The sequence below is a fragment of the Pyrgilauda ruficollis genome, unplaced genomic scaffold (assembly GCF_017590135.1).
Source record: "Pyrgilauda ruficollis isolate IOZ18807 unplaced genomic scaffold, ASM1759013v1 scaffold349, whole genome shotgun sequence".
Lineage (NCBI taxonomy): Eukaryota > Metazoa > Chordata > Aves > Passeriformes > Passeridae > Pyrgilauda > Pyrgilauda ruficollis.
Window position 1 is genome coordinate 112,485 of NW_024524923.1, and position 25,908 is coordinate 138,392.

At 37.9% G+C, this 25,908-nt stretch overlaps 1 protein-coding gene across 1 annotated transcript; it reads left to right on the forward strand.

Annotated features, from left to right (window-relative positions):
* Window positions 1-353: 353 nt before the first annotated feature.
* On the forward strand, window positions 354-25,551 carry TXNRD1 (thioredoxin reductase 1). The gene is made up of 14 exons (XM_041475312.1): window positions 354-517; window positions 2,673-2,798; window positions 5,990-6,062; window positions 6,179-6,298; window positions 7,102-7,244; window positions 7,367-7,482; window positions 8,899-9,124; window positions 11,184-11,276; window positions 12,979-13,055; window positions 14,663-14,819; window positions 16,948-17,055; window positions 18,401-18,496; window positions 20,565-20,699; window positions 23,859-25,551. The coding sequence occupies exons 2-14, from the start codon at window positions 2,706-2,708 to the stop codon at window positions 23,919-23,921; spliced, it is 1,500 nt and encodes a 499-aa protein (XP_041331246.1). The 5' UTR covers window positions 354-517; window positions 2,673-2,705; the 3' UTR covers window positions 23,922-25,551.
* The last annotated feature ends 357 nt before the right edge of the window (window positions 25,552-25,908 follow it).

Here is a 25,908-nt window from a genome sequence, read left to right on the forward strand (position 1 = left end):
TAACAACTTTTAATTAAGTTTAAAAAGTACGAGACTTTATGTGTCACTTTCTGGGCAAGAAAGATAAAAATCATCATGTTCTTTTAAGACTGAAGTCTCAGGCTTAGCCACAGGAAATATAATTTCCTTGCTTTGATCCAATCATATTGTTAGATTGGCCAAAAGTACTGAAATCTCAGCCAACTCTTGTATGGGATTTTATTCAGAAGGAAAATATTGCAAGTCATCCTAACATTGCAAATGAGTCACGAGTCACCTTAGGAAACTATCCCCTGGGACAGACATGCCACAGATGAGGAAGTGATGAAGTTGCGAGGCCACTCCCCCAGATAATTTCTCTGGAGGAGCACAGCCCTCATAAAGGACATTTCTCCAGACACTACGTTATTTTATCCTTGATTTCGCAGGGGGAGCCCCAAAGCTGAGAGAAGGGCAGCGTGAAGCAGCAGCAGCAACTTCCCAGCCAGTTGTTTCTGCACGGGAGAAGCAAACAGGAGATCATGAGAGAACTTTAAAGGTAGGGGGAGTACATTTCAAAGTCTGTAATTTAGTTTTGACATTGAAAAATAATCAGAGTATAGAATTTATTGTAAAATTTGTAGTTCTTGGGTGAAGAGTAGAGGTCTGTTCTCAGGATGGGATCATGGTCATGAAGAAGTTCCCTCTGTAAATGGGATGTGGAGCTTGTCAAGAGCCTGGCTGCTCTGGAGCAGGGTTCGGGAGGAAGAGAAGAAGCTTGTAATCTACTTTGTCTAATTTAAGCTTTTAATGTGTTATCATAAAGAGCTATTATGAAGAATTAATGAGAAACGAACCAAACAGTAGGAAATAAAAACTGAAGCTTCATAATCCATGTGAAAACAAAGCATTTTTAAAAAGAGGAAAAAAAAGTAGCATGATAAAAGTAGTGATCTAAGCAAATGAGTAGTTGGTGTGGTTTCCTTCTGTGCATCATAAAGATACCATTCTTGGTAGCTGGGTCTGATGACTGTGGAGGAGTTAGTCTCCCGTTATGCTTCACACCGTCCTGTTTCCACTAAGCTAGCAGGAAGGTGTGCTTTGAAAAGGCACCCCTTCTCTGATTTTATATCTCTAAATACAAATGAAGTGAAGCTGCATATCACAGTACAATACGTGCCCCTCTGCTCTTTGATCCTGGCTAATGGCAGTGTTAAAAAAGCAGAAAAAAGGGAACCAAGCACAAAGTATATTCAGTGGCAGGGGGTGTGTGTTGGGGTGGTGGAGCAGGAGGAGAAGAGGAAGGAGAATGAGGTATTTTTGGATGTCTTCACAGTGGCCTCAGGTGTTTTAGAGGTTTTGTTTCTACTGTTAACATGCTGCCTGGGATTATGAAACACTACTACAATCTAACTTTGTGCAGGCAGATGTACAGCCTGAATTTCTCCTGACATTGCTGTGTAATTCATCTGAACAGGAGGGGATTTTTGTCAGTGGGATGGCTGCACTGGCAGCAGTCAGTAGAGTAGACATAGTTACAGAGAGGGACTAATCAAACCTCAGAGGAAGGCGACGGAGAGGGAATAACCTCAGAGGAAGGCAACAGTAGAATGGGTTGAGTACAAAGGGGTGTTTAATGCAAAACAAAATTAGGATGAAAAGACAAGGGAAACTTTTTGGGCTCTTCTCTTTCCTTTGATTTGCCACAACTATTCCAGTAGTACCGAATCAAGTCCTATCAAGCTAGGCAGACAGAAGCACATATATGTAAAGTGGCAAAGTATGGGTTTCTTAATTGATAGGCTGGGTCTTAAAAGTTTTTTCATTACTTTAGTTGATGCTCACTGATTTACATCAGCTAAGGAATCTGATTTTTCTTCACTCCAGATCTTGTCCTGACATTTGAGAGGCATTAAGAATTTTGCCACAACTCCAAAGGCTCGAAGGTCTGAAGCCCTAATAAATTGGAGTTTCACAAATGAAGTATGAGGGCTCATTTTAGAAAGTATATATGAAGACAGTGCCATGTTCTTTGTGGCATAAGCTGCCAAAATGCATTTTAGGACTATTGGGTAGTTTTTCTGTTGTAGTAGCTGTGATTTAAAAAAAAAAAATCTTCTGTGAAACCATAGTGGTACATTTGATCCATTTAATGCCAAAGTTGTGCTAAACCAAAGAGATGATAAACACTGGCATATTACAAAATCACAGATTTCAGACATGGTTTTCTTCATTCAGTTCTGTTCATTCTGTTAGTAGGGCTGGTAATTAATGGGGATTAGTACAGCGTTGCATAGGATTGTTGTATTTGCCTACAAACATATGCAGGAGGAGGGGAAAAACACTAATTAGGAAAGTCCAGGGCAGATGAAAAGAATAAAATAAATTAATGGAATGCTTGTGTCAGCAGTTACGTATCTCATCCTGGAGTACAGTATGAGGAGGCTCTAGGGTTGCATTGTTGTGGGAAACAGCTCTGCAAGGAAGCCCAATGCTCCAATGAACAAGAAAATTTATAGTTCAGTATCTGACAAGTACAGAGCTATTCATAGATGGATTAGGAAGATGAACTTAAAAGCTAATGAAAAGCAGAGCTCAGAAAATTCAGATGCAATTATGTTCCCTTATCACAATATTTCTACTGAAAATACTAATTTATGAACATTGTAGGTAATGTTTCAATATTCCCTAATACTTTTGTTTTCTCTGTTCAGGCGCATAAGGAAGAAGAAAATCCTCAGAAAACAATGGAAGTGAATGGGCTTACGCCAGTGCCAGATTCCTATGACTATGATCTCATTGTCATTGGTGGAGGCTCAGGAGGTCTGGCAGCTGCCAAGGTATGAGAGGGAAAACACACGCTTATGCTTTGCTTGTAAGTAGGTGGGTGACATTCCCAGTGTCTTGGATTTAGTATCTTTAACACTGTAGGGGCATAACACTTTTGTCTGATTGGTGAAATTTCTTTCACTATTTCACTTTTTCACTGTTTTGGTTAGTGCCAATTATTCAATATTCTTTTCTTTATGTTCTGAAGAAGGAGAACATGGTATACTCCTTAATATTCCCTAATACCCCTTACTAGAATAAAACTTGGTCCCCATTTATGGGAGATGATGCTGCTGGAAAACAGCAGGTAGATATCTTAATAGTGTTTATTAGTAGTTTAATTTAAACTCAACAATGAAAAGGTTCTATTCAAAATGAACATCAGGAGGTATCTACTTTTGTATAGAAGTACTATCTTTTCAGACATAAATGTGTATCTTGTTTTAATTATTGGCAATGAGGATACTCTGTGATTTTTGAGCTTGCATAGTTGCATATATGGAGATTTTGCCTATACTTAAGCTATGGTCTCACCCTTCCTTTTTAGGGTCTGGTGTTTCCTGCCTGTAGTCAGATGAATTATGGGATTTTGTTAGGATATTGCTATTAGAAGCATATCTAGAATTAAATAAAATAATTCACAGTGGTACAAAATATACCAGCTATTAGAGCTGTTATAATCCCAAATATTTTAAACTTGAAGAATTTTAGTGTAAGTTAGTAGCTCTCCTTACATCAGTAGTCAGGCACATTGTGTCTCTTCTCTCTGTGGTAGGATTAGCTATTTAGAAGTGAATTGAGCATTCCTGTGAATAAAACTATTTTGTTGTTCAAGACCTGGAGCTGGATTATTCCTCCATTTGGGAGCATTTCTTTTGTTCTCGAGAAGTGGAGGAGGTCATTGCACAGTGAAAAAAAATAAGAAGAAAATATTTTAGAATAGTGTTGGATTCACAGTGAGCCTTGGTCCCTTAGAAGTACTTCTGTTATAAGGGAAATGTGCAGGGCTGAGTGATGGATTGTAGATCCATCTATTTTGGTAGTTTACTGCTTTCCTATCGGTAGGGGCACTGTTGTCATGGTGCAGGATTGAGGAATGAAGGAAAGATCTATGAAAGTTCTGAGAACAAAGAGAAGCAAATACTGGTTTTCAGAGGATGGAGATGTTCTGGGTCAGGAGAGAGTAACAAGAGTAAAATAGAGTTTGCAGTAATGCAAAAAGAGTTTGCAGTAATAAGAAGCCAGCTGTTGAAATTTCTATAAGGAGACTAACTGACACAGTGATGTTTATTGCATCATTTTTCAGTTGTAGAATAGAAAAAGAGTGCAGTAGGAAGATAAACTGCCTAATTCCTTCAACTCAATGTGTGAAGTATATTGATTCTCAGTGTTCTCAACTGATTGTTAAGTAGATCAGAAGATGGTAGATCAATAAAGTCAATATCCCTATCAGTAGTAATGTGTGTATTTCAAATCTGTTTAATGTAGTTGAAGTGAAACTGTTTTACACACTTAAACTTCTGACTTTTACTTAGATTGTTCAATTTTTTTTTAAAGAGTTAACTGACAGTGCTTTAAAAAAACCAAACCAAAACAGAAAAAAACCCAGCTACACAGCTTTCATACAAAGTTGCAGGTATCTGCACTCAGGTTTGCAGCACTTTACCTAGACTGGTTAGATGTGTGCTTTTCACTCTGAAGCCTGTACCTTTGTGTGCACATCTTCCTCTTTACGTTGTGCCCAGAGCTTGTTCCTTTGGAGGCCATTCTCCACAGGGAATGCAAACACTGCCAGGCTGACTGGGTACAGCTCAGCTACAGACTCAGACCCCTGCTCTCAGCTCACACAGAGCAGCTCCCTGAGCAGCCTTGTTGTGTTCCTGCAGCATTGCACTGAGCCCTGAAAGGTTTGAGAGCCTACAGGGCAGGTTTGTGGCTGTGGGCAGATGACTCAGCCCACTCAGAAGTGGTTATACCTGTGTATGATCTCTGCCAAGGTGGTGATGCAATGCTGTGCTGTGTTATGTGAGCAGGTAGCTGGGGAAGCTTGGGAATCCATGCATTCTGCTTAGCTAACCCTGGTTAAGGCTCTTTGGAGCAGTGCTTAAGAGTTATCATCATAAAGGAGCTTTAATAACCCGTCTCAGTCCCTAAGTGCCTCTCTGAGGAACTTTCACAGAGGCGCTGCAATGGACAGGAATTAGCTTCTTGGCCAGACTAGACCTTTATTGGAAGAGGAAATCCAGTACAGCAATATTTTCCAAAGGTGTCCATAGCCTGCGTTATTTGAAGTGTGATTTGCATTTTGCATGTAGTAAAATACATTTAAAATTGAAATTCTGATTGTCAAGTATTTGGATTAACAAGTATTACTGGTAACAGAATGCTGAAGGCTGTCCAGCTCCTCCCAAACCAAACCCAAGGCCTTAGAGTAATATCCTGTTCATATAGTTCTTACTGCTCACATGTCTAAGAATTCATCATATGGTGCCAGCATAGTTGTGGTTACTCCAAGTAGCAAAATTATTTTGCTTCATCTCATGGGAGGAATCATTGTTGTTTCTCAGCTACCTAGTGCTTACCTAAGTGCTTTTCCGTGGCAGCAGTTTACTGCTGTCAGTTTTTGCCTTTTTCTTAAAAACCACAAAGGGAGCAATGAAATTAATATATAGTTCTCAGTATCATTTACAGGCATTAATTGTAGATTTGCTAGTGAAACTTCTTAGGGGAAATATAGGATCATGGAGTCATTAAGGTTGTCATGCTTGGCCATGTAACTTCTTGTGTCATCTTCTGATGTGTCTTCAAACAAATGCTGGAGAAACCATCTTTGAAGGGAAAACTGGATTAATTAGGAATTTGTTAAGTAGGTTAAAAGTAAATGGGTGTGTTGGGAAATAGTCTGAACAAAATGACAGGATGGAGGAGTGAAGAGGAGGTTGGACTCACAGAGTCTCCTGTGTATCAGTTGGTGCCATGCTGTTTTGTAGTAGGATTAATACCTTTTTTTGCCTTTCATCTTCTTTTTCATACTGAATACACAGGTGAATTCAGAAGATTAGTGACTGTCTGTTGCCTTGCAAATCATTCACTCTTACTTAATTAAAAGTCACAAAGCTTTTCAGCAATGCATGATGTTATTGTCTGCTCCAAATTTAACCTCTAATCTTTAGATATGTGTCTTATTTAATTTGTTTTGCAGGAGGCTGCCAAATATGAAAAGAAAGTGATGGTGCTGGACTTTGTCATGCCTACACCTCAGGGAAGCTCGTGGGGTAAATTTCTCTTCATTGTAATCCTGTTATAAAGGAACTTTGCTCAGAGACTCTGATTTTCATGTTTGAAATCTGCTACACTGATGTGAAAACCACATTTTGTTCCTTTCTCTCAGGTCTTGGAGGAACATGTGTAAATGTGGGCTGTATACCTAAAAAACTGATGCACCAGGCAGCTTTACTGGGACAAGCCTTGCAAGATTCACGCAAATTTGGGTGGCAGTTTACAGAAGAAGGTAAAGAAGAACACTTTTTCCAGTTTTGTCATTTGCACTGAAAATCCTGAGGTGCTTCATAATCAGATCCTTGTTGCACTGCAGCATGTGCTGGCTTTGACAATGTGAGGCAACTTTGGAGAGCTTACACATAAACTGTAGTGCTTTTCAAGTCTAAAGCCATGGGGCTTATTGCCTCCATGTTTTATCTGTTTGTTAATAGCTCCTGATCATGTTAGTAATTGATGAGACTGTTCTGTGAACAAAAGCAATAAGGTACTGTTCCATTTCTGAATGTACCACAACATCTAAGGGAGCACACCAGAATGCTGACTGACAGAAACTTCTTATAGCTACAAGCAAGGATTTCCTTTCCCTAAGTGTCTATCACTACTGTGTAAGAAGACAGATTTTACTTTTTATTATCTCTGATGTGCATGGTTATAGGATTATGATTTATTTAGGCTGCAATCCTGTATTCGGTGCATGCGGAGGCACCTCTCAGACATGCATTGTCTTCATTTGTTGAGCAATGTCTCCTGCTCACAGCTGTCAATATATATCTGTCAATATAAAACTGTCAATAATTAAGTAAGTCTTAATTTTCAATGTTTTAAGTCATACCTATTGCACTGTGACCTCTAATGTTATCTGTGCTGGTGTAATTCTTTGAATTTCAGTAGCTTTACCCTGAAATAAAACAGGAGTAAGACAAACTCTGTAAGACTGGGTCATGAAAATATTCTCTTTGAGAATTACAGTTTTGCTGTGGAAAAAGAAAAACTCAGACTAAAAGATGAACCTTCCTCTTTTGTTGCTGACAGTCAAACACAACTGGATGACCATGACAGAATCTGTTCAGAATTACATTGGTTCACTGAACTGGAGCTATCGGGTTGTACTGAGAGACAAGAAGGTCACATATGAGAATGCATATGGAGAATTTGTCGGGCCACACACAATTAAGGTACTTCATAGCCATGTTTGCTTCCTGTAGTGCTCTCTGAATAGAGATGCTTTTCAAATAGAATAATTTTTCCTGTGGTGGGACTGTAAAACACTCACTTGGCACTAATACTTTGTATGCAGGCAACAAACAAAAAGGGAGTTGAGAAGCTGTATACAGCTGAGAGATTTATCATTGCCACTGGTGAACGACCACGCTACCTCGGTATACCTGGAGACAAGGAATATTGCATTAGCAGGTAAAAACAGAGAGGAATACAAAGTCATTCCTTGTGTGTAATTGCTTCCCCATACTGAGGAGCACGGTCTGCTTGAAAGAAAACTCTGTACTTAGATATTAGGGATAGTGGGAATAGCATAGCTGCTGATGTTATGAAGTAGGTAGGAGTCCGTCTTCATGCATTGGGGCAGTCTTGAAACTCAGCACAATTTTTTTCCCAGTGAAGGAAATTCAACATTTCAGTGAAGGTAAAGCATGTGGAGTGAAGGTAATTCAACATTTGAAAAAACTGGTTTTGAGTGTCTGGTTAATTGCTACTGCACAGCAAAAATGTTATATGAAGATAAAATGTGTTTTCATACCAGAGTAACTTTTAAGTTACTTGCTGTGGAAACAGAGGTTGGAATTACAGACTGGGAAACTTATAGCAATGAAACAAATAATTGGCACAATTCCTCTGAAACCAAAACACCATGTGGTGTGTTTCCCTTTTAATAAGTAGTAATGAAATTAAAGGTGACAGATAATACAGCCAGTGAAATGGTGCTTTAAAGTAGCTTCAAAATGGAAGAGTCAGAAATCCCAGAGTTAGACTATCAGATTGACGCTGTGTAATCTTCACTGAGATCCTTGGGGTACAGGAGCTATGCTACAGCCTTTAATTGCACAATCATGTTTTATTGCATCACCCTGAGAAAAGGGGCACTTATTTTAGAGCCAAATATACACAGAACTGTATTGCCAGACTCTAAGTGTCTGCTGAGTAAATGTGGTGCCTCCATGAGTCCTGGCTCTGTGGAGAATCCCTAGTTTTATAGCCTAGGTCCAAAGTATGGAAGAACTGATGCAGCTTGATGAAGCAGTTGAAAGACAAGAAAAGCAGGCAAAGGAGCGTGTTTTCAATAATTTCATACTTCTGTCTTCGCCTGTTACTGTGGTTTGTTGTCTGTGTATATCTGGCACTGTGTATAATGCTTTAGCAAAAGGATAAGTCTTCAAAGTGATGGTGGTATTTTATCTTAAAGCTTCCCCTTCCACTTTTAGATCTCAGGAGCTAAAATTTGCAGCAAAATATTTAAAGCAAGATTCAGAGGGGAAATCAACACCTACCTTTTTCAACAATTTGTCCTAAATTTCTTTTAGAAAAACTCTCCATGTTTTTGTGATGATTCAGAATTTTCATGTTCCTTTTTTTTTGTATGTGTACTCCTAAATATAACTTTTTCATCTGTTACACTCTGATTTTGTATTCCAAATGAACTTCCAAAAAATTAAGCAGGGTGTTTTTTTGTGAACAGGAAAAGGAATAAAGTTTTATTCTTACAGAAAAAAAAGAAAAAAAAGATAAGTATCAAACACAATACATTTTTCTGACTGACTGCCCTGCCTCTAATTTCTCTTTTCCCTCTTTTTTTTTTTTTTTTTTTCTTCCCAGTGATGACATTTTCTCTCTGCCTTACTGTCCAGGGAGAACCCTGGTGGTTGGAGCTTCCTATGTTGCCTTGGAGTGTGCAGGATTTCTTGCAGGCCTCGGATTAGATGTCACTGTAATGGTGAGATCCATTCTCTTAAGAGGATTTGACCAGGACATGGCAAACAGAATTGGAGAATATATGAAAGAACATGGAGTCAAGTTCATTAGGGAGTTTGTGCCAATCAAGGTAGGCTCAAAGTGACCACAATTGATTGGGATGTGCCTATCATAATGTTTTAAGATGTCAATTATTTTAATTAATACAAAAGTTGAACTTTCATTACAGTATCTGCTGTGACATAGAATGGGTTCATTTTTGTTTTAAACCAACTCCATGAAACTAATTAATTGAAAGGTATAATTTAATCTTAATATGAAAATTTTGTGAGATTATGAAGTTCATTGTTTTTATCAGAATTAGTTAGGTTAGTATATGTTACACTGAAAATGTTATACCTGCTTGTCCTGGTTCTTCTTGCAGGCCCATAATTAAGCAGATACATAATTTCCTCTAATATCAGGGTCCAGCACATCTAAAACAATTCCATTTTTCATTGCCAATTTTCAAATTTTCAGCCAGCAAATTCTGTTTATATGCTGAGGATTAGTGGACTATCCAGAAAAGTAAATGGGCTTTAGCAGTATCATCTCTGTCATTTACTTGGCAGAGTCCTTAAATATTTGCTCAGTTTTTGTTGAATTCAGTAAGAGTACTCATGCAGCTACTTACTTACAGGTATAGGCACATATATAGGTAAATTCATGTTGAATTTAAACCAGATTAGAAGTTCTGGAGCTTTTCTAATGGAAAATTGCCCTATCAAAGACTTCAGAGGGTGCTAACAGTATTTTTCTTTATGGTTTTTTCACAATAGTCCTTATTTATTTTGAAGTAGTAAATCACATATTAAGCAATTTCAATTTGGTGTTAAACCAGCGTGCTGCCAACTTTAACACTTTGGGGTTTAAAACATTAAATTCAGTGAAGACTGTTAATTTCCATTCTTAGCAGTATCAAGAGCTGCTTTAAAAATGCTCTTGCCAGTTCCTACTGTGGGTCTGAGCCTCTCTCACAGAATGAGAGTTGCTGTAAGAAGACAAAATGAATGTTTCCAGGAACTTAATTTTTATGCAGGTTTTTGTTGCATAAATCCCATGCTGTATAGGGATGATTATCTAGGGTTTGTTGCAGACATGGTCTTTTGTGAGCTCTAATGGGGAATGAGAAAGAAAGAAACTGTGTTTACAAGCAGGTAATTTCAACTAAATGCCAAGCAGGTTCCTCCAGATGCATCCTGTGATGAGCAGTCCATCACCACAGTCACAAAATGCACTTCTGTGTATTTTGCCCTGTTCCTTCACTATATGTCTTTGATTTCAATGGGAATAAAATATTTGGCCCTTTTTCTGATTGAGAATATCCTTCAGCTTAAGTTGCTTGGTAGATTTTTAGCAAGTTTTCTCATCTCTTTCAGACATTGTGTTTGAAGTTATGCATGTTGTGCTTATTAAAACTCTTTGTTGGGACTTTTGAAGGTAGAAGATGAATTATTATAAATAATGCTGCCTTTGAATAGAAGCAGTTTAGCACAGTGATCCTTTTAAGTTTGGTAGAATGGCACAGTTGGCTTTTCTAAATTAAAAAAAAAGGACACAAATAAAATCTTCATCAGAAATTTTGCTCTTTCTGCCTCTAAATATTGAACATGAAGTAGGAACAAGGGTGTTGTTGAAAAGTACCTTTTCATCTGTAGGATGAACACTAAAACTTCCCAGAATTATGTTAAGTATTGCACACTTAACATAATTGTTGTATGTACTGATGAGGGTTTTCTATGACATTGGCTTCCCATGGGTGGAGGGAATGATGGCAGCACTTAGAGAAAATGTCTGATGGTGTTTCCAGGCCTTGTAAGAGTTTCCTTCCTACTTGCTTCCTCTGTCCCCAGAGGAATGAGGGCATATGTCCCCAGGTCATGTGATGGGCTTGGACAAGAACTTAACCATGTGTCCACTTTTAACAGCAGAAATGAGATTTTGTTTTGGTCATAGGAATTAACACAGGGACATAAAAAAACCACATTAAAATATGCAAGTAGAAATGTAAAGAATCTTTAGAGTAAGTGCCTAATTTTAGATCATGGTTAAAACTCTCTCAATGATATTTGGTGGGAAAAATACACATTGGTATATTTTTATTTGAAACTTTTTCTTTTTTACCCCATCCAATCCCCAAATTGTTGTAGGTTGAGCGGGTTGAGGAAGGAACTCCTGGAGTACTGAAAGTTACAGCCAAGTCCACAACAGGGAACCAAATAATTGAAGCGGAATACAATACTGTGAGTTCTCTCTATATGCATGAAGAATGTGAAATAGCCTTCCATTAAATGTTGATATTTTATGAGGTGTTTTTATCCACACTTTAGATTTTTAAAAATTATTTTAGTCATTACAATATGCTAATTGCACACACTCAGGAGGTAATTAATATGGAAATAAAGTCCCAAAGTCAATGGTTATTTTGCCTTGCCAAATCAGTTTGCATGCTTTTGAAACCTGTTTCTTAGCTTAGGGGGGTAGATGAGCTTGGTCCTGTGGAATCAGGATTTTTTCCCCGTGGGATATTTGTAATAAATTATTAGTAATGATTTATAATATCTTTCATAGTAATTAGGGCACATTTTGTAGTTAGCACAAAACAATGGTCAGTGCAGGAGTTAAACAAATGGGTGATGTCATCTCAAGACCTGTTCTTGACACATCTTCACAAACACAGCTAATACCCTGTGGCAAGTCAGGAAACTTTGTTACACACTTAAAACAGTAAAATTGAAGTGTGCAGGCATGGTATTGTATGTTTGATTGACTGTTTCCATCACACGTCACTCCACTCATTTTCATAGTCCTTGATGCTGAAAGGAGAAAAAGAATTTTGTGAATAGAGTATTTGGAACCACACAGAATGCATAAAGGCAGGCCTTTGCCAGCCTGGGACTCCAGACTGCAAATACTGTGTGCCAGTGACCTCATTTACCTGTACAGTGCATCAGTCATCCCCTAACAAGGACACACCTCAGTGTATCTGTGAGCCAATACTGTGAGAAAGTTTAACAATGGCAGCAGAGCTGTTGCACAGGGTTGTAATACTGGGGTTTTTCCAGTCCATAACAGTGAAAGCTTATTAGCAAGGAAATCAATACCATCCTTTCATTAATGAAACTTCTGGTTTATTGTTGCTACATCGTCACTGAAATGCTGTCACTCCTCATAGAAGCTGTGAGCTGTGTGTGCTGCATTTTAAGACCTTCAGCTCTAAATATGTGGTGCGTTTGATCATCTGTAAGACTTGAACGAGATCTTGGAATTCCTTCAGGACAGTTCTTAGTTGTTTCTAACAAAACATTATTAGTTATCTGGGCAGTTGTCCAAGACTACAAAGCATGTAGCAATTTTCCTTGTGATAGCAAAAGTTGGAACATGATTTGTTAAGTTAGCAGAGTTGATAGGATGGGATTTCAGCCTGGACAAATGATCAAACAAATAATATTCAAAAATAATATTCTTTGACAGTGGTTGGCTGAGAGCCTATATAAGTAAATTATATTTTCAGACTAAAAAATACTATTTTATGATATTTTTATTTGCTTAAGCATCTGAGTTTCTTTCCTAAAGAGCCCTTTCTTTATGGAGCATTTTGAGGTCACTTGCTCTGGTAAGGATTTGGGATAATACCTTGGTCTAAAACTGGAAGGGAATAAAGAATCTGTCCCTAACTGATTGGTTTAGAATATTCTTGGGGTATTCTTCTAGGGAAAGCTATTTGCCTGTTTTTAATCTTAGCATTAAAACCTGGTATTGTTAGGTCATGGTGGTAACATGGCCTGTCTTAAACTCTATGAATGTACAATGGATAACGAATGTATTCACCTTACTGTGAGCAAGCCTTAGGTACTAATCTCTAGTATTTATTGAAGGTAATAGCCAAAGGAAAATGCACTTCTGAGTTTTTAAAAATCAGTCATGTGCATTGCTGTTTTGCAGGTGCTGCTGGCAATTGGACGAGATCCATGCACAAGAAAAATTGGTTTGGACAAAGTTGGAGTGAATATCAATGAAAGGTAAGGACAGATGTCTGTGCGCCACTCACTGCTGAGCTTGTGTCATGTGCTGTTACAACGGTAGTGGTGCAGAGACACCCAAAAGCTTTGAAGAAAAATTTGTTTCCTCTTTCTGTACACTTGGGTGGAGACCAGCTAGCAGATAACTGCATTTTCTCCCGTAGTACTGCTACATTTGCTTTTTTGTTGCTGAAATGTCCATTTCTAATTCCTGGGAGAAAAAGTGTCTGTTTCATTCTTTCTAGATTTACAAGTCTATCTTAGCTACTTCTGGTTACAGGGTTTTCTAGGATCTGTCAGTGCTTTGTACTCTCTTTTTCTCATCTCCTTGCTTTTATCACCTCTTGGAACACAAATCCGTTTGTTCATACAGGCTTTTAGCGTAGTGAGTTTTGTTCATATTTTAAAGTAAAAGCTACTATATGTTATTTTGAAGGATAAGGTTCAAGTAGCATTCCTTAATCTCCCAGGTGAACTTCTTGATGTGTTTTAGGTTTTGGAGGGTTTTATTTCTTGCCTTTAAGCAGCCCTTGGGTACAATCTGTGTCTTCTGTAGAAGAGTATTTGATGTTTAATGTAATGAGGTTGTTGTACCAGTGAGTGGAGCTGTCAGTAACATTTTCAATATTGGTAACTAAAACATCTTGCAGGCATGTGGGTCCTCAGAGATCTTCCCTTTGAAGAGAAGACAAGGGACCATGACCTTGACCAATGCAGAGTTTTTATATATGAATGCAGTAACTGATATTGTCGAGGGGAACAATTGTGATATTTCAAATAAGTGGAAATTTTGGTCCACTCAAAATTGGCAGACCCATGTTGGCTTGTAGAACAGTATACATCTTTCTGATGTCAGGACACCTATTACTAGCTTAATAGAATGAACTATAAAGTTATTAGCGTAAACTGTATATTTTTTAACAAGTGCAAAGTTGAGGAAGTTGGATTTTTAATATGGGAATTGCTACTGGTTTCTCAAGTAACTGTGTGACTGTTTCTGTATCTGTCTGATTAGGTTTCCCTGTTACATGTGTTTCCTGTGGTGATTACTGCACTATCTCATTTATTGATGAAGTAGGAAATATTAATAATTAAAAACTTCCATTAGCTCAGTGCACTTACAGCTAAAAAGCTTGCTGGCTTTCCCTTAGGTAGGGTGTGTAACAACTTGATCTGTCTCTGTGTAGGAGCCTGAAGGATAAGTTTCTATAAAGAGCTTCAGCCACTGGACTGAAATTTCAGTAGTGGAAAAATTGTTTTGTCCCACAAATGGAGTGGGAAAATGTCTCTTTCTGTCATTCCTGAAAGTTGCTAGTACACAGCTCAGCTGGTGGTGGGAGGTGTTTCAAGAAGATGTTTATGCTTCACCTCAGTGATTCAGGAGATGAATTGCTTCTGAAGCTACCTCCTTATCCAGTGTGTGAATTCCTGTAGTTTTGATCAAATTTGCCCTATTTTATATTCCTGCCCGAGACTGTAAGATTATGAATACGAATTATTTCCTTCATACTTCACATACAAGTCTTCTCTTAAAGCTAAGGTTATTTACACCTCCAGCCTTCACAGCAGAACACTTAGATCTTTTTTCTTGTTAATTCTAATTGCAGAACGGGAAAAATTCCTGTCAATGATGAGGAGCAGACAAATGTTCCTTATATCTATGCTGTTGGAGATATCCTGCAGGACAAGCTGGAACTCACGCCAGTGGCAATCCAGGCAGGAAGGTTGTTAGTTCGGAGGCTTTATGCTGGGGCAACCACTAAGGTAAGGACCCAGTTGCCACGAAACACTATCACTGCTCTGCTTCTAAGTGCAGAGTGCAAGTCTGTTTGCTTGTGGAAAACCCAGTAGAATTTTAAGTATTAGCTTTGACGATCATTTTAATTTTCCCCAGCAAAGATATTACTGCAGATGTGTTCAGCTAATTGTGTAGGATGAAATTAATACCTTGTGGATTAAGCAGTAGTCTCTTTTTTTTCCTATTGAGAGGGTTTAGTTTTCTCTCGAAGTATAATGATAATGAAATTAACAGAGATCATTTAACTTGTTTTTAACTCTACTGCCTTCCCTAAAAGTCAGCAATCTTTCCCATCCTGTTAAGTGCTGTAACACCAGTTCAAACGCAGTTTGCTGAACCTTCCTATGGTCCCTAAATAGAGTGGAATAGGAGTTTGTGATCTTAATTTTAGAGTTACTTTAATGAATTTTTTTCACTTCTCATGTGTATGTTTTCAGTGTAACATGCAGTCAGTCCTAATTGTAGTTGAATGTGGACACAAAGGAAGATCAGACGTACCAATAACTCAGTTCATGTTTATACCTGAGTAGATGAATTAATGGATTCAGTGTTCATGTTTTGTACTAGTGCAGTTCTGGGTTTCAGCCAGGTTATGGTTGTTCAAATAGGAGTAACGTAGGTGCTCATTTACACCTTATATTTAAACCAGAAGGAAAGGAGAGTGCAGAGTGCCCTTAAAGAACTGTTACACTGATACGGGTGCTTGTCTCACCTTCATAGCCATATGGAATGACCATAAAGGTTTGTCCCTTTCAGACCCTGTTGTATTCATAGCAAATTAAACTATCAGCCAGATTTAGAGCTTGATTGAGTTGTTTGTTTTGCATTGGCAGGTACTGCAGTAACAGAACCCTGAATCAGTGTGTCATTGAAATAGCCAAGCGAGGTTTAACAAACCGTAGCAGAAGCCAAATTTTTTTGTTGCTACAATGCTATGGATATGTCTTAATTTCTATTTTATGCCAGATAAGTCTGTCAAGGTGCAAAAATCGTTACGCTGCCAAAGGAAGCATTGTTATTCAGTGAATCCAAGAAATGAGTAAATGAGTACTACTTTAAAAAAATTGGGAGTGTGGCTTATACTGCCTTGGTAACAAATCTGGAGAAGGTGATTGAAATGAAATGAGGTGTTACGGACAGGTGGGGCAAGAACAGTAGTCAGCACCTTAGCTGACCCCCAGTCACGAAGGAAATTAATTAGAGTTGAAATATGTAGAAAATAAAATTGCTAGACATGAAATAGAGCTGACCAGCCTGCTAGCCTGCTACGGCAGAATTACTCATTTGGTGTATATGGGAAGAGTAGTGGATGTTTGTTTATTTTGAGTCTAAAGAAGGCTTTTGACACTGTCTCCATAACATTGTCGTGGACAAAGGGATGAATTGCAGGCTGGGTAAGTGGGCAGTGAGGTGGGTTGAAAACTGGCTGAACAGATAAGATTTTAAGCCTTAATGCTGTGACCAGCATTCAGGAGACCAGCTGAAGGCCAGTCACTGGTGGTGTGCCACAGGCTTGGGCTTGGTTCCCATGCTGTTTATCAGCTAAGCTAATGGACCTGGATGCTGAGAACAAGTGCACCCTCAGAAAGTTTGGAGCTGGTACAAAACTGGGAGAAGTGACAAGTTTTCACTGTATCCCCAGATGGTTGTACTACGTGTTATTGGTTCTTTGGCATCACCTAGGCCACAGCTGATGAAAAAATGAGCCTTGAATGGTAGTGGTGCCCTTGCAGCATCCCCAGCTAAAAACAGTATGTTTTGTAGAAGTGGTTGAACAGGCAACTTTTATCTCCAGTTTGGCCTGTGATCTGGTACATTTTTAAAATGGGGCAGTGAATTTCCTTTTCCATTTAATCAATGCATACTAATGTTTGAGTGGCTTTAAGCTGTCTTTTTTTTTCTTGCTCTAATTAACACCTCTGGAATGAACAAACACAAAACTGTACCTTAATTTAAGACAATTAAAAAAAAAAACACAAAAGAGCTTTCAGAATTGTGAATAATCAAGCTTTTCTTGCTGTGTTTCAGACTGCTGTATGCTGGTTTTATTACTGATGTTGTGTGGGTTTTTGTTTTGTTTTGAATGCCATACAGTGTGACTATGTGAATGTTCCAACTACTGTATTTACTCCTTTGGAGTATGGAGCCTGTGGGTACTCTGAAGAGACCGCAGTGGAGAAATTTGGGGAGGAAAACATTGAGGTAACTGCCTTAATTTCATCTGGGTTTTAGTTTTCCAATTTGTAATTTTAAATAATGTTGAGAGTAAATTAAAACAGCATTTTCTGCTCTGATGTAAGGACAGGAGGTAACTAGGTACATTTTTTGTCTTCCTTGGCTGTTCCTAGACATGTTATAAAAATAATCCTCAATTCCAAACTCTAATTGCCGATATGTTCTATTTTTGGCAAAGGGGGGCTTAAATGTGGAATGTTTGGTTTAAAAAAAAATAGAAAAAGGGTTTCTTTGTGTTTGAAAATACTTCAGGATAATTTTAAACTGGGTATGTGCTGGAAGCCATACACTAGTTTTAATGCCAAAGTGGAGCTTTTGTACCTACAGCATGGCAAATTCCTTACCATAGTGATTTTTACTTTATAAAGCCAAATGTTACGCTCATTTTTCCTGTTTACTTTGACTGTACAAAGAGGTATGTGCTTAATTATACTTATGTGAGTAATCCCTTTTCATTCTCTGGGATTGCTGGTCAGGAGTGAAATTAGACAAATATAAGCACTTAGTGCCTGAGGCTGTTCTTCCAAAATGCTGTACTGACCACACTACCAAAAGCATGAGGGGAGGAAATCTCACAATAAACTGAACTTTTATGTCCTGCAAATATCACCTGAGGAGCATTATTTACAGAAATAAGTGGGTAAGTGGTAGTGCATGAAGTTGAGAACTTTTCCCCCTCTTAGCTGACAGTTTCTGATTTGAACTGTGGAGGAAAATAAGTAAATACAACTCAAAATGGGAGTGTGAAAAATACTGTTAACCTGACCACAGGGCAAAAGCTTAAATTCTTTTCTCCCTGCAAAGTTTGTCGAAATTTTTGTTGTTGGGTGAAATTCTTGGTGTTATATATGAAACACTGGACCCTTTACTCTGGAAAATGGGCTTTTGATTTTCAAGCATTTTATTTTTTAAAATGTACGCCCAGAAGCATTTGTGCTCTGGCTATGTCCTCATTTAGTGTATTCTGACCTCTTTATTGTGTCACCTTATTGGCTTTTGTGTTTGCAAGCCTCAATATGGTTATTGAGTCACTTGTGATTTTGTAATTTAATAAGAGCATGGTGAACTGTGTCCTGGAAGTGTTATATTCTAATGGCTTCTCCTTTTTTAATTATTGGATGTCACTAGTATTTGGTTTATAGAGACTTCTGTCTTTGGCATTCATTAAGGGAAAAGAGTATCATCATGATTTCAGATGTTCTAAATGCTGTGTACATAGCTCATTATTTAGGATAATCTGGCAGCTTTTGGAAGATCATGTTCTCTGCTTAGAAATTTTACAACTCTTTTTTAACCTGTGTTTTATTTCCAGGTGTACCATAGTCATTTCTGGCCACTGGAGTGGACTGTGCCATCCAGAGATAACAACAAATGCTATGCAAAGATAATTTGCAATATTCAAGATAATGTAAGCGCATCTTTCCTTCCTGGGAAAACAATATCTAATTGTTTATCGTAAAACTGTTGATGATACAGCAGCTATAAATAGGTTGTTTCTAACAAATTAAAATTAATTTAAATTTGCCTACCTTTTGAAGTGTTATAAATATTTATAGTGATGCATATTTCTGTGTATACAAAGCCAACTCCCAGTAAAATACAAAATTCTGCCATTGCTATTTGCATATGGTACTTCTTCCATATATGTAAAATAAGAACTAGAGATCTTTAAGACTGTTGGGTCACTTTGAGAAGTGAGCAAATCAATGGATGTAAAAATGCTTAGAAATTTTATTGGTTTATTCTCTCCGCCCCAGACTTGGACATTCTTTTCTGGGAGACTCTTCTCTCTGAAACTGAGGTCTCTCAGAAACTATCACAACTTGTAACCTCTCCAAATTCACATGTGTTCATAAAACTCTTGAGCTTGTTCTAACAGGATAATGTATCTTGCCTGCACAAATCCTATTTAGGGTGGTAATGCCAGGATTATCCTTGGACTAGGATCAAATTTCCTGGCCATGGAAATTTGTACCCACTGGAGCAAAAGCAAAGCTAGTAATTGGTTAGAAGAATTGGTATGGCCATCTCAGAATGATCATCATCTGTTCAATAAAATGTAGTTGATTTTATTAATATAAATTATTATGAAGGGTAATATTCTATTAAAATATATTCCTGTTAAGATGGTGGCATAGCTATCTGTCCTATGAGAAAAAACCAAAACTTATTTAATCTATATTAATCTTTCTTAGATACAGATTTGTCTTCCTGCAGTCTTTCTAAGCATCTTGTCAACACTTTGTAAAATTTGCAAACCTGTCCATCTCCTCTTTCTGGAGGAGTTTGCAGTAGCATGGGAGGTATTTTAGAGCCTTTAGCTATGCTCTAATCCAGAGTCAACTAAGAAAATGCAAAGTTTTAATGGTGATTTAAAGTGTTTCATTAATTTATTTTCACTTTTTTTTCCTGAAAAGCTGAAACGTGTTTAAACATCTAGGGGTAGTGTTGAAAGTTACCCTGGAAAAAAAAATAGTTCAGTAACAATTTAAAACTCTCATTACCTTGGTTTCATTGCTATGGTTTTATTATGACAATATTTATTATGTCAATATTTTTAAAGGAAAATTAGGATAATTCTATTTTACTTATTACCCAATTGTAGCTTTTCTTATTTAAATAAACTCTGTGGTAAATCTCAGTCCTCAGACTTACTGAAAGAATTCACTATACCCAATATATGTGATATTTAGCAGGAAGAGCAGATAACTTTTGATACTCAACTGGGCTACTTCTATGCTCACCAAAAACGGATGAATTCCCTGAATTCATCATTCCACTAAAGCTCACAGCAGGTGACATGTGCTAAATTTTCAAGTTTTTCTCATTAAGAAAAGCAGGTCAAGTCAGTACAGCTTGTTCTGCTGGGTGTTTTCTGAAGATGTATGTGCAGTGTGACGTGTTCTGCAATTGAACAGGAGTATACCGAGGAGAAGTGTGAATGGCACCTTCCTTCTAACTGGATGGGTTTTTTGCCAGTCTCTAAGTGTATTATCTCCCACTGACAACCAACACTGCTACAAGAGTCATTGACAGTTCAGTTATAATAGACTTCTTTCCATGTCTGGTTGGCCACAACTTCAGCTTGTGGTCCTTTCCTGTGAGCAACCATCAAACTGAAAATTCTTCAACAGATACAGACCCTGTAGCCACCTACCACAGGCCCTCGTACTGAAAACCTTAATGCAGGGTGCTCACCTTTACTTACGCAAGTGTTCTGTTGGCATGAGTGGAATAACTCACCTGAATAAAATTTCCTGAGTTCCTAGCTGAATCTTGGGAGACAGAGAACAAAATTACACCACCTCACATCTGTTGGTGCTAATGATTTAGTTCACATTTTAGTGGTTACATTAATTTGTGATAAGTTTTGTGAGCTGATTAAATTATATTCTCTGAATAAGAAAGCTTTACACATTCTCTAAAGAGAATTGAATTAATGATTGTGCTTGCATTTGATTGTCTTTGGTATTTAGGAGAGAGTCATTGGTTTCCATGTCCTTGGTCCAAACGCTGGAGAAGTCACCCAAGGGTTTGCAGCTGCTATTAAATGTGGGCTGACAAAAGAACAGCTGGACAGCACCGTAGGAATTCATCCTGTCTGTGCAGAGGTTTGTATACAAAGTCACTTCTAAGCCCAGCTTCGTGGCATTCTGGGGTGAGGTGTTGGAAATCTGAATAACAGAGCTCTATTAAAGAGGTCCAAATTTGCAGGAAGGTAGCGGGGAGGAAAGAAGAAGAAATTATATGGTTTGAATATTTAGAATTCTAACACTTAGGCTTAGTCTGGGATATTTTTTTTTCTTCTTTTTTTAAAATTGAGTTCATTTGTTAAAAGTTTATGGCTTCCCTTAATCCAGTTCTCTCTCTACTGGGAAGTATAGAATTTTTATCCCACTCAAGATTATGAAGGCTTCAAATACTGTTTCTGCTGAAGTGGTTGTCAAAGCTAGATTAGTGTTCCCAAAATAGGATTACAAACTAGTGCTGGGAAAAGGGACCAGCTACCTGACAATTTTTCTTTTAAACTCTCTCTTGAAGATCTTTTCTTTATCCTATAGGCTTTCAATTCATGAAGCCACACAAATATTTCTTCTTTTTATCTTGCTGTTCCTCTTTAATGAAGAGCTCAATTTTCTCTAGCAGGTGTGGAACAGCTCCTCCCAGATGTAAATCAGAGATTGATTTTAGTAGAATGAGGACCAGTTTATATTAGCTGAGGATCCCTGAAATCTTGTTTATGACCTGTGTAAGTCTTCATACAGAGTCTCTGGTTGTGTTAGAACTAAAGCAGTACAAGGGAGCACCAGGATGCTCCTCTGCAGAAGTGACATCCACCTCTCTTCTTTCCTACTTTCTAGGTGGTTTAGTAAAAGCAATGCAATAAGGGCTCCATTAATGGACTGCTAGCAATCTGAATCCTCTGCAAAGCATCCACAATATATTCTGTTCTTTGTAGTACCATCTAATGGCATTCTTGGAGGCCCTTGAAGAGGGCTAGCAGGTCCTTATCTTCCCAAGAGGCCTGTGGAGGGGGATCTCTGAGGGCAGCATTCAAACCTGTGAACTCAAGTGGAGTATTAGCATATGCAGTGTGAAGAGAGGATGAGAGTCATAATTTATTCTGGACATCTGAGCTGCTAAAATTGAAACTGAATAGAATGATGATTAGACATAATTCAGGGAGGTAATTTCAGATAATCATATTTGTTTGAGTGGGGGAGGAAGAAATTGGCTCAGGAGAAATACGCTATTTAAAAGCTCCAGGGAACAGTGATCATTTTTAGTGACAGTCTTCAAAAGGTTTTTTTTTATGCTTTTACTTAATTTAATCTCTTGAGCAGTAAACAAAAATCAAAGTGCAAGATGGCACTCTTTGATTAGAAAAATGCTTGAAAACTGGGATTTGTGAGGAATGAGCATATTGGATGAATAGAACGATGGATAATATCACTGTTATTTTTGTTACATCCCTGTAAAAGTTAAAGAAAATGAAGTCTGATTTGAACAGGAAAGGGCCAATGTTATAGGGTCAGGTGCTGACATCTTCACTGGAACTAGTACTAATTAATTGTTAAGTCTCTTGTGAAACATGGTTTTATTCCACTTGAAGAAAACCTTAAGAACGAGTGTCCCATTCTCACTGTCTACAAATTAGAGCCAGATTTCCCTTTTCTTCTTGAAGCAGCATTTTATTCTGCAGAAAACAGGAGCTCAGAATGGGATTTCTTGCAAGGTTAAGTGCAAATAACTGCAAGTACAGAACTGGTAGGACCTCAGCCCTGCAGAGAATTACATCTCAGCCTCAACCGCACTGTGCTGCCTGAAATTCAGGGGGGTACTATTGATCAAGTGTGGTGAAGAGAAATTGTCTTCTGAAAGCTGGGGTGATTCTTCCAGGTAGCTAATTATGGCTTTTCAGCCATTGGATCTAAGGTTTTATCTTCTCTTAAGTAACAAACAAATTCTATCTAAAAATACAATTATCAAATTACTCCAGCTGGCTTACTAGGGAGCAGAGTGGTCCCCTCCCACACCTGGAGCTTGCAGTCTGGCCAGGAGGAAAGCAGATAAATTTTATGTTTTTCAGTCTTGGTCTTTTGAAGTGAAATAACAATAAATGAAGACTCCCATATGTTGTCAGGCTGTGGATCAGAAATAAAGTCTACAAACCCCTCTCTCAAGACATGCGCTATATTTTAGATAAGTCACTGTTCTTATGCCATTTATATTAGACATGCATTTGTCTTCCTGATTTGTGTATAATGCTTTTCATGCTTATAGAAAGTGAAAGAGGTTTATAATTTATTGATGTCGTTCTCTGAAGAGCTGCTAGCAGTCTTAATGCAGCAAAGCTTCTACTTAAAGAAATATAGGTCTTTCTGATCCTCATTATCTTCAGACACTTCAGTGTTATTTGCATAGTTGAAATGTGTATATACTTTATTCTGTGCTAAGTTTATTCTTCCTGAGAGATGACTCTGATGATAATCATTGCAACTTTGAAGCACTTAGATAGCAGTGGTTTTGATTTCCTTTTTTCCTTTCTATATTGTATGTATGCAAAACCATGCAATTATTTGCATAGTAAAGTACCAGTATTAAGCAATTTTTTATAGAATTTTCCTTCCCAAATTTTAATCTGTTAATTTTACAATAATTATTTAGGAATTATATATATATATATTTATATGTTATTTTCTTTAATGTGACTTGAAAGCAGTAAAGACTGGAATTTTTCAAACCAGTTTTACTCAGTGTTCCCGTAGCTGTTGTCAAGAGGACATGGATCTCAGACATAATGCCTTCATCGGCAATCACTTCTACATTTCTATAATGTCTAGAAAGGCACAAAGGCAAAATTTTCTCCAAATGCCCAGCACTTAAGTTAACTTCACTTTCCCAAACAAAGAAGTCTTCTTTGAGCCATAAAGACACTTATTCATTAGGTGTACTGGAGTCAATTATTGCTGAGCTTGTTCCCACTGTAAAAACTTAGGAGCATTAAGACGAGAGGTGGTATAAAGCCATGTGACTTCCTTAATTCTTTCTTTTCCACTGTGAAAGAAAGAACATAAGCTAATTGAAGAGAACAAAAGTCATTTGTATGTGTGTGTGCTGTTTCAAGGCAAGGATTTTAAATGTATGATTTTCATTATTTTCTTACTTTAAGAAACGGCTCCCGTTTTGAGCATCATGCCCAATTTAATCTTCCGAGGGGAAAAAAAAAATTAGCCCTACTGAGAGTTTTCTTTCTTCTTTGTCTCAAGGTATTCACCACCCTGTCCGTGACTAAGCGTTCTGGTGAAAACACCACTGTGAGTGGTTGCTGAGGTTAAATTCCCCCATCCTTGCTATTGCCAGAGACTGACTTTCATCACAGTGTCTGACTCCTGCAATTCAGAAGATTTTGGGAGAAGTCACCCTTGGACACCTGCAGAAATGTGTAGAGCTTAACCTGGACATTCCATCATCCTAAGGAGAAGAGCTCTGTGGGAGTTGATCACCTGTGGTGCATGGCTGGCAATTAGCAATGCAATGGGAATCTTGACTGTTGAGCTGCTGATTAGCAGGGCAGTTAATAAATGCCTTTATGAAGTCATAGCCTGAAGCCTGCATTGTCTGGTGGGCAGTGATGGAAGAACTGCTAGCACAGCTGGAAAACAACTGTTTTGGTTTGGCTTTATTACTCTCTAGCTTCTTTCCTGAACATTCCTTTCTAGCTCTTTCCAGAGCAGAGAACTTTCCAACTCAGAAAAATTCCCCCCAAATTCAGGTAGTTGTATCAGATAAAATAGCTCCTGTGTTCTGGGTCATGACACAGCAAATGCAAGGTCTCCTCGTGAGCATACGCTTTACCAGCTCACATGCCTATGGAGGGAAAGTTCTACTTGTTTGATCATGAGGAAGAAAATAGCCTTGGGAGAAGTTTAATACCACCTAAAATAATGTATTTGTTGCCTTCCAAACTGACTCTGTTGTGACTTTTTATTTAGAGAGCCTTTTTGTGAAAACATTCTTCTCAGTGAGAAAAGAAAATAATTAAGGCCTTTTGATACAGAAAGTTGTTGTGTTTCTTCCCTGAAATCATGCATATAATGCAGATGTGATGATCTTAGCTCTTCCTGAAGCTTATGCGATTATAATGAATCTGATTTGGAGCTGACAGAATTCCAATGTTGAATGAATTGTCCTTCCAAGAACTCTGTGCAACTTCATTAAATTTGAGTAAATTTCTTTCTTTCCAGGTAAGCTGTCATAAGCTGCACTATTTCAGGTCTAAACTGGCCACTTTGAACACAAAAGTATTGAGATTTCCTGAAGATTAGTGAGCCCTTAGAATCAAAAAAATTATACAACCAAACAACACCCCCCCCCCCCCAACAACAATTGAAACAAACCCTCCAGCCAAACTCCAAAAACCAGTAGTGAAAAATCTGTTGTGTAGATAGGGTCTGAAAGTTCTATTTAGTTCCATGTGTGCTATGTTTTATATTTAATTAAGAAAACAATACTTTTAAAACAGAGCTTTCAGTGAAAATACCAGATTCTTGAATATCTCTTCTATGTTGGATAAGCTGCATATTTACTTGTCAAGAAATGGCAAAAGTGGCTCTTTGTAATGGAGATGAATGTGGTTTTTTTGATCTGTTGTTCCATTTCCCTCTCTTTTAGCAGAAAGGTTTGGATTACTTTTATTAAATGGTTCTTGGGAGTTCAGTGGTGCAGTGTGAACAGGGGTGAATTCCCCAGCCCTGTGGGCAGAATGCCTCATGCCTAAATTCCTACCTGGTAACAAATTCATGTGTTTCTACTGAGGTTTCTAAAATAGTGTTGTAAGTTATTTTTACAAACCCATACATAACTGAAGGATTTTTAAATGTATTTTGTATGGTATCTAGAAGGGTCTGTGATGGTATTTTTCTGGCCAGTTTAATAAATAAATAAATCGATTTGCACAAACAGATGCTCCTTGTGATGCCTCTTCCAAGCAGACACCAGATGACAGCAAGGCGACTGTTTTTCAAGGGCCAGAAGAGGGCACAGTGATAAATCCAGCTTGATTTGCCTTTGTCTCGTGCATTTTGAAGGTAGATATTTCTCTTAAAAACAGGGTTTGAGGCTGTTTCATGCACATTCGTTTTGCATGTTAAATATTTGAGAAAGACATGCTTAAAAATAAAAGATAATTAGGAAACAAATCTTACACTATTTGCACCAGCTACCATCCATGTAACTTCTGAAAACCCAGGAGTGCAGGTTCCTGAGGTGCTGGGCAGTGTAGCTGCTCATATTTAAGCACATGGATAGCAGCATTTT